The following is a 9,350-nucleotide window of genomic DNA, read 5'->3' as shown; positions in this document are numbered from 1 at the left end:
TACTGTACTCATTCTGAGAAGTGAGTTGGCTATGACTGGAAGAATGCCACAGATGATTTTAAAGTATGTTTTGAGGATTCAGTGGTTGATTAAAAATGTCTATACACTTAGCAAAATATCTCTTATCCCTCAAATGTATTGTCTTCCAGTTGAGATTAGGGGTGATTGGGGATAGAAGAATTTTGTTCAACCAGCTATGTTCCTATTCCTTTCTTCTGGAGTATGAGGAAACTCAAGAAAAAATTACTGGGTAATACCTCTGTTACACTGTTTGACATGAGGTTTTTTCATTTTATTCCTAATGACAAACATTTCATCTCCTGATGTCTCTCCTTTCAGTTAGCTTTTATTCTTTGTAATGGTGAGTAGAAAGAAGTTTCTGATCCCTCAACTTTGTACTGAAGATTGGAGATGAAAATGCCTTAGAAACAGCGGTATGAGTGAATTTAATGCATTCTTCTGTGTATTTACAGATGGGGCGTGAGTGGGTTTGGTTCGATTCGGAGCAAGACTGTCCCAATGACTCTGAGCTGAGCAACGACTGCAGGTCCCTCTTCAGCTCATGGGATTCCAGTCTGGATCTCGATGTGGGCAGCTGGAGAGAAACTGAGGAGCCAGGGGATGAGGAACTAGAGGAAAGCAGCCCAGGGAGAGAACCTAGTGAGCTGCTTATGGGGGACGGAGGCAGTGAGGAATCTCAGGAAGAGGCAGAGGAAGTCAGCCGTCAGAATCTCCTCCACTTTCTGTCTGAGGTAATGGGGAACCGTTATTTCCAAAGTTGGGAGAGTCTCAGCTTCCTAAGAGAATGCTTGCCCAGATAGACATTTCTACCACTCTTAATATTGTTTACTAAAATGCAAGCTCCAAAGTGGCAGGAACTAAGTTAATTGTTATGTCTCTAGGACTTCATGCTAATACACAATATGTGCTGAATATGTACTTTTTGACCGAATGTTCTAAGATCCCAGTCATAAGGAGCCCAAGGTCATAGGAAGTGGACTGCCCTATGAATATCTGTTGCAATTCATTTTTCAGAGTCATGGGAGGTGACACCCGAGCTCTTGGAAGGTTATAACATTATGACTTCAAGGCAGTATTTTACAGTGCCCTTATTACCCTGGTTTAGGGCTGAAGGCCAGAGATAAACCGAATTGGATAGTTTATATTTATGTGGCAACTTCACACATTCAGGAGAACCTAGGTTAAGATAAATCCATATTATGTGTTGCTACTTCTTTCTGCAAAGTCTGTGGAGGAAAAATTTTCAAGTTTTCTGGACTACCACTCCCAGTTGATCAGAGTTGACACTTGACATGAAAAATTAGAGCACAAGCTCTTTGAAGAGGCAAGAAATATATCTATCTTGTTTACTATTAGGTTCCTAGCAACTAGTTCAGTATCTGGGTATCTGAGTTATTTTATACATCTTATTTATTTATTTTTTTAAAAGATTTTATTTATTTATTTGAGAGAGAGCACAAGTCGGGGGTGTGTCAGAGAGGGAGAAGCAGACTCCACTAAACAGGGAGCCTAATGTGGGGCTCAATCTTAAAACCCTGGGATCATGACCTGAGCTGAAGGCAGACGCCCGATCCACTGAGCTACCCAGGAACCCCTTTTTTATACATTTTAATTGATGGAATGAATGAATTAATCTGTTTGCATCTCAAACTGAGTCATAGTGGTAATATAATCATGTAATGTTATTGATATATAAATAATGGTTTCCAGTGGTGTTCTTATGCATACTATGATTGCAGGTAGCTTATTTAATGGAGCCATTGTGCATTAGCAGCAAAGAATCAAGTGAAGGTTGCTGTCTTTCATCTGGTACCAGACAACAAAGGGGAAGGGAAATGGAAGCTATTGAGAAAGAAGAGTCATGCAGAGAGCCTGAACAGTCTTCAGCAAGAGTAGACCCCTTGGTATTTGAGAAGTCTCTGGGAGAAAATGGAAGGCCAGAGGTGGCTTCAGCACCCTCAGATATTTGTGTAATTCAGCCACTAACCACGGAGAGTGAAGAGGTGAGTGAGTAACTTAAACCAGCTGGCTGATTGGTCCTCTACCCAGGGAGGCAGAACACATAGTTACTGCATGCAGGCTAACCCCAGAAAGTTTGGGTTCCTGGGGGCAAATCCAGGTTTCAGTGCCCTTAACTATAAATGTTTTTTCACTGTAAATGGAATAGTGGTGCTCTCTCTACCTTAGATTTGCTGTGAAGTTGAAGTGAGACATTTCATGTAAAACACTTCGCTTAGTGCCTGGCTCACAGTGAGCAATCGATACACTTTAGAATGTCATTATGTTGAATATTAGGCTAGCAACTCCAGGGCCACAAGTCATACTGACAGTTTTAAAAGGATACAACATCCATCTAGAAATTAGTTTATTGGTCTTTTATTTTTTCTTGGATACAGAATCATAGTTCTCTGGCCAAATTGTTAACAAGAATTCATTGACTAAGGTCTGGTTAAGTTATCTTTCTCCAATCTCTTGTATAGCTTTATGTAATTGACCCTTTCTACCTTAAAGTCAGCCTTCATTTACCCCATGCAAGTAAAATTACCTTGCAGATAGTAAATCTCTTTCTGAAGATTTCTTTGTTTCTTGGCATTCCCCGGGGAGGTTCAGGAAGAATCCAAAGAGGAGGACCAGGGTGAAGGGTATGTGTCAGGGGTGGAAGACCAGCCCTCTTCAGGTGAGTGTGATGATGGCTTCAGCATTCAGGAGACTCCTCTGGTGGATATCCTTTTCAGCCGTGCTACCTCTTCAAAGTTGTAAGTATGGATTTTTATCCAAGATTGTTAAGATTCACACTTTTACTTCTGTTTATGCCTACTTGAATTCATTACCATGAACATGGATTACTTTTGTAAATTAATAAAAAGAAATTAAAATTTGGAGAACACTAGGAATAGAACTAAATATAACTTTATTGTATAAATAGAAGTCTATGTTTTCCTCTTATGAAACAAATCTGTTTCAGGCGTCTGGCTGGCTCAGTCAGTAGAGTGTGTGACTCTTGATCTTGGGGTTGTAAGTATAAGCCCCATGTTAGGCAAAGAGCCTACTTTAAAAAAAAAAGTTTCATTGACATTGAGAATCTCATTCATAAATAACCTTTCTCTATTTTTTTAAAAAGATTTTATTTATTTATTCGAGAGAGAGAGAGCATGCGTATGTGTGAGGCAGGGAGGATCAAAGGGAGAGGAAGAGAGAAACCTTATCAGACTGCGCTCAGCACAGAGCCTGATGTGGGGCCTGGTCTCACAATCCTGAGATCATGACCAGAGCCAAAACCAAGAGTTGGACGCTTAACCAACTGTGCCACCCAGGTGCCTCAATAAACTTTCTCTTTAATTACTGTATTTATTCAGGAAACATTGCCATTCAGATTGTCCCTCAAGTCTAATACTGAAACTGTACTTCTTTCAAAAATACTTAAACAACTCCTTGTAACTTGTAATTAAAAATTATTTTGAAGTATTGATCTCCTTTGTTTCCTTTTTTTTTTTTTTAAAGATTTTATTTATTTATTTGACAGAGAGAGAAAGATCACAAGTAGGCAGAGAGAGAGTGGAAAGCAGACTTCCCACCGAGCAGAGAGCCCGATGTGGGGCTCGATCCCAGGACCCTGAGACCATGACCTGAGCCGAAGGCAGCGGCTTAACCCACTGAGCCACCCAGGCGCCCCTCCTTTGTTTCTTTTTCACAGATCCTAGGAAATTGTTTGTATAATTGTCTTCTTATAAATAATTATGAAGCTAAAGAGTACACTGTGGAAACTTAATTTTTTTTTTTTTTAGTAAAGGGAATTTTTTTTTTTAAGATTTTATTTATTTATTTGACAGATAGAGATCACAAGTGGCAGAGAGGCAGGCAGAGAGAGAAGAGGAAGCAGGGGCTCCCTGCCAAGCAGAGAGCCTGATGTGGGACTTAATCCCAGGACCCTGAGATCATGACCTGAGCCGAAGGCAGAGGCTTAACCCACTGAGCCACCCAGGTGCCCAGGAATTTCTCTTTAAATCAGAAAAAAAAAAAAAAAAGTTTTTGTTATGGTAGTAAATAGTTCCTTTTCTGGGCCTGGTCTTGTAACTATATACTGAGAGAAGATAGCATGACGTATTGTTTTTTTAAGTAGCAGATTTCAAAATTCTGTTATGCAAGTAGAACATAGCTTAATACCTACGTTGTTGAAGAATTGCTTCCTTTGCTTTTCTGTAATGCCCTGTGTAAGTATGAACAGAGGGCATATATGATGACTTTCCAGAAAACAGGAAATCTCTAATCTGGGACATTTTATCTCATGACATTTTAGTACCTTGAATGGCAAAATCCATGTTCTTATTTTAGGATTTAGGATAAACATGGAATATTTATTAGAAAGCAACAGATAATAGAAATTGAGTCTCCTTGGCCAAATGACTTAAGGGAAATAGAAAGCTGAGATTTTGTGTTATAATCAGGCAAGCTTAAAACTACTTTGAAAGATAGACGTTCTCCAGGCTCCTCTTTTCTTGGTTCCCCTTAGTTGGTACTAACTCTCAGGAAAAAATAGAAGTAGAACCTGTGGAGCACCACTCTAAGCCTGCAGGTGCTTTCCGTTCCCATGTTTTCCTTGTTGCCTGGCATGCATTTCCAAATAGGTGGAAATAAAGGTAAGCTAGGGATTATTTCTTAAAATATTGCAAAGGTGATAAATTATGATCATATAATGGAAAGTTATAAGGCAGTACCTTTCATATAATGGAAACTTTCATATACCTTTCATATAATGGAAACTTTAAGGCAGTATTTTTCATATAATGGAAACTTAATACCGTTTGTGTGGATATATGAACAAAAATGCCCTGGTACCAAGGAACTGTTCCTCATTCTGGTCAACTGACCAGAAACAAAGGAAGAGGTTTGTTTTGGTCTTTAAATGCCTTGTTCTGATAGGGTTCTGGATATAAGGACAGTTGATTTTTGTGTATATAATTTAGATGCAGATGAGATACCATATCCTGAAACTGCATAGTTGTTTGGAATTGTTCAACTTGGAGAAAGATAAAATGAGATGTGAGTTGTGCTTGAATGGACACACACCGTATGGTATATAAAACACAAAGAGGGTATGAAACTTTAGGTGTAAGAAGAACCCATTTTGAGAGATTAATGCAATATATTAAGTAGGAAGTATAACATAATGTTAAACTTTGGAATAAAGAGAAAACTTGTCAACTGGGAAGATTATAAGATGAAATAAAACATTGGACAGTAGCACCTAGAAGAAAAAATAACTAGACCATTTAGCCCAGAGAAGGAAGGACCATGAGGAAAAATGAATTTTTTTTTAGGTATTTTGTTAGTGAAAAGGAGAAATATGTAAATTGTATAGAATTCAGATGAAACATAAGGGAATTCCCTAAGATGTATAACCAAGTATTTCCTTCTCAGGAAATGTAGGAAAAATACTTATTACTGTAGCATGTTTCTGCATAAACATAGGACCAGATTCATTTCCAAAATACTTAATACTATGAAATACGTGAGCACTTACTATGTACCCCACACTTGGGGAGCATCAGTGAACAAAGACTACTTTCATACACCATTTTTTAGAGTCACAAGTGCTGAAGAGCAAATCAGCAAGAGTCCAAAAGACAGAAGCAACTGTAGATTGATAGTAGAAAATAACTATTTCATTAGGTAATAGTGACTGATAAGAGAATATTTGTAGTGTTTGGGTTCTCTTATGGAAGGATTAAATATGTTTTAATTTCTGGTGTTAGTTCCTTCCCATATTAAGTAGGAGCACTATATAATGAGGAAATCTCTTTACCTACCTGGGAGAAACAGAATACCATATGTGAAGTTACTGTTTCCTTTCTGTCCTGTTTTATCGTATAGGTGTGATATAGGCCAGAGTGACCCTGTTCAGGATCACTTGTTATTTAAGAAGACTCTCCTGCCAGTCTGGAAGATGATTGCCAGTCACAGGTAGGTCTCTAAGCCACTCTTGGCCTTCACAGTCCCTCCTCTCATTTGAATGACTTTCCAGAGTTTCTTCATTCTCTCAGAGTTTGTTCCTTAACAGGTTCAGCAGTCCTTTTCTGAAGCCTGTGTCAGAAAGGCAGGCCCCAGGATACAAGGACGTGGTGAAAAGGTCAGTGGAAAAGGGGTCAAGAACAGTTGGTTGCTTCTATATCTGTCTTTTCCAAACTTTATTTCTGATTCACCCATCTTTCTTTCTTCCTTTCTTCCTTCCTTCCTTCCTTTCTTTTGATTTTATTTTTAAGTAATCTCCTCACCCAACATAAGGCTCAAACTCACAACCCCAAGATCAAGAGTCACATGCTCCACCAATTGAGTCAGCTAGGTGCCCTGATCATTTCTTTATTTCTTTTTTTTTTTTTTTAAAGATTTTATTTATTTATTTGACAGAGAGAAATCACAAGTAGATGGAGAGGCAGGCAGAGAGAGAGAGAGGGAAACAGGCTCCCTGCTGAGCAGAGAGCCCGATGTGGGACTCGATCCCAGGACCCTGAGATCATGACCTGAGCCGAAGGCAGCGGCTTAACCCACTGAGCCACCCAGGCGCCCTCATTTCTTTATTTCATTTAGATTACTTACAAACTCAAGATATATTTTATATATGAACAAGTTTGTAAAGTAATGGTAAGCTTGGTCTTCGTTTGAGAAAGAATGCAGGGAACAAAAGGATAATAATAGGCTTTTTTTTTTAGTATTGATTTTTTAAAAATATTTTATTTATTTATTTGACAGAGAGAGAGATCACAAGTGCACAGAGACACAGGCAGAGAGAGAGGGGGAAGCAGGCTCCCCACTAAACAGAGAGCCCGATGCGGGGCTCAATCCCAGGACCTTGAGATCATGACCTGAGCCGAAGACAGAGGCTTAACCCACTGAGCCACCCAGGCGCCCCTTAGTATTGATTTTTAAGTAACATCCATTCATTGTAATCTCCCATAGCCTTTGATAGCTTTTGGTAATATCTTTTGGACCAAAGCTTTAAAAAGAACACTATAATATTCATCAAGCCGTTATAAGTATGCTAAGGCAAAGATGGTAATACAAATGGCAATTATAAACATTGAAAGCACTATTTTGGATTTTTATAGCATAATTCATTAAAAATGCTGTCATAAACCAGTGTTTTAATAGAGTATAAAAGATCAGGAAAGCACCTTTGGACAATGAAAGATTCATTCTATACGTGAGGAAAGGAAGGCTCAGAGGTGCTCATGACTTGGGGTGATCAACAGTGAAGAGCAGAGCTAGAACTAAACCCTAGATTCTTAACCTCCTAGTTCAGTCCTCTTTCTACACTGTTATGTCTTCCCTTATATACGGACTCTCTGTGTCTCATTAGTTATTTATCTAAACATTCACTTGATTCACACTCTTTTCTAAAAAAGAAGAAAAAAATTCTTAGCTTTTGAGTATATAGTAAGAGCAGCAGATTAAACAACTTGTATAGGACTACACATTGAATAGTCAGTAACTCCTCTGTGACAGACTAATCATGGGTCTCCTTACAACTTTGGTATGTGGGGCCAGTGCCCCTCCTACAGGGGTAGAGTATAGTGGCCTCTGGCCTCCAGAGCTTGTGGCCTCTGGAGTCAGGCTGCTTCTAAATTGGAATTCAAGCTGTGTGACTTTGAGCAAGTACTTAACCTCTTTAGCATTGATTCCCCACTGCCAGTTGGTGATAATAAAGGTACCTAGCTTTTATAAGTTTACTGAGAGGGTCAAGTGAATTAATATACAAAGTACCTTGTACTTGGCAAGGTAAGCACTTGGCCTATTGTAAAAAACCAAATGTTAGCTGCTGTTGCTATTTTATTATTTGGTGGGAATTAAGAGCTGGTTCTCTAAGAGAGCATGTTAGGTCCCACATAAAGGTTTGATTTCCTTTGGTTTCTTTTGGACATCTGCAGACCCATGGACCTAACTAGCCTGAAAAGGAATCTGTCTAAGGGACGTATTCGTACCATGGCTCAGTTCCAGCGGGACCTGATGCTGATGTTCCAGAATGCTGTGATGTACAATGACTCTGATCATCATGTGTACCATATGGCTGTGGAGATGCAGCGAGAAGTCTTAGAGCAGATTCAGGTACTGTATGTAGCGAGCTGTAAGAAAAAGGAGTACAACCTCTGGGATCTGATTTCAGAAAGTCTGTGAGAATAAGAGCGATATTAAGGTGACCTTGTGTTCTCAGAGTTTATGTTTTGTTTTGTTTTTTTAAAGATTTTATTTATTTGACAGAGATCACAAGTAGGCAGAGAGGCAGGCAGAGAGAGGGGGAAGCAGGGTCCCGGCTGAGCAGAGAACCCAATGCAGGGCTCAATCCCAGGACCTTGAGATCATGACCTGAGCTGAAGGCAGAGGCTTAACCCACTGAGTCACCCAGGCGCCCTCAGAGTTTATGTTTAGACATGGTTAAAGGCCCTGAGGTATTGACATTGTACCTACTGCTTTGGAAAACTCTAAGCCTCTGTAGGACCAGCTTTCATAGATAGTGAAGTAAACTAGTATAGGAAGATAGGCAGCAGTGGAAGAGTCTCAAGAGAGATGGGGATAGATAAGTAACTGGAGCTCCTGTTTCCAAGGCCTCAAGTCAGAGGGTTTAACATGCAGACCAAAGCTATACCTTTTGATATTAATGTATGTTCACACTGTCCCATCTACAGGGGTAAGACATGGTAGGCAGAAGACATTTGGGAGTTTCTTTTCTAGGAAGGAGCATATTTAAAAGGAAAAAAAGCATAGTCAAACCTCATTGCAGAAAAAGAAAATTGCGTTCAAATCTTCGTAGTTTTTAAGATTCATAGCTTGCTATCTGCCTTGACTCTGTAGGTGCTGAGTATTTGGTTAGACAAAAGAAGAGACTTAAATAGTTTGGAATGAGAACCAGCCAGCTATGTGGATGATGGAAAACGTCTGGATAACCAGGAGCTGCTGTCCTGACCTTTTCTGGATTTGGGACCTTTTACTGAGACTCAGAGAAGATCCCAGTACTTGTTTACCAGTTTTCTGTTGCTTTTCTAGTAAGAAAAATGTGTTAACTCACAACCAAGAAGACAAAGGTGTCTGTGGACATAATATAAAACGGGGAAAGCTGAAATCTGGGGTTATGCCATAAATGTTCCTCACTTCTTTGTTCCAAAGGCTTGATTTAGATGTAACTAAATTAAGCCTCTTATAACTGCTCTATAAATAAATGTTATTTCACAAGTTGAAGATTGCTTTTTTTTTTTTTCAAAGATTTTATTTATTTATTTGACAGAGAGAGATCACAAGTAGGCAGAGAGGCAGGCAGAGAGAGAGAGAGGAGGAAGCAG

The 9,350-nt window shown here is 39.3% G+C and overlaps 1 protein-coding gene across 1 annotated transcript; it reads left to right on the top strand.

Annotated features, from left to right (window-relative positions):
* Positions 1–2,550: 2,550 nt before the first annotated feature.
* On the top strand, positions 2,551–9,213 carry LOC132027547 (bromodomain-containing protein 8-like). The gene is made up of 6 exons (XM_059416349.1): positions 2,551–2,556; positions 2,626–2,777; positions 5,893–5,982; positions 6,080–6,148; positions 7,944–8,121; positions 8,866–9,213. Exons 1-6 carry the CDS (start codon positions 2,551–2,553, stop codon positions 8,914–8,916), a joined length of 546 nt encoding a protein of 181 aa, XP_059272332.1. The 3' UTR covers positions 8,917–9,213.
* Positions 9,214–9,350: the final 137 nt, after the last annotated feature.

The sequence above is a fragment of the Mustela nigripes genome, chromosome 12 (assembly GCF_022355385.1).
Source record: "Mustela nigripes isolate SB6536 chromosome 12, MUSNIG.SB6536, whole genome shotgun sequence".
Classification (NCBI taxonomy): Eukaryota; Metazoa; Chordata; class Mammalia; order Carnivora; family Mustelidae; genus Mustela; species Mustela nigripes.
This window is presented reverse-complemented; position numbering and strand designations above follow the sequence as displayed.

Coding starts and splice junctions, on each gene's coding strand:
- LOC132027547 (XM_059416349.1), top strand. Junction 5,983..6,079: donor AAGATGATTGCCAGTCACAG/GTAGGTCTCTAA, acceptor GTTCCTTAACAG/GTTCAGCAGTCCTTTTCTGA. Junction 8,122..8,865: donor AAGTCTTAGAGCAGATTCAG/GTACTGTATGTA, acceptor TTGACTCTGTAG/GTGCTGAGTATTTGGTTAGA.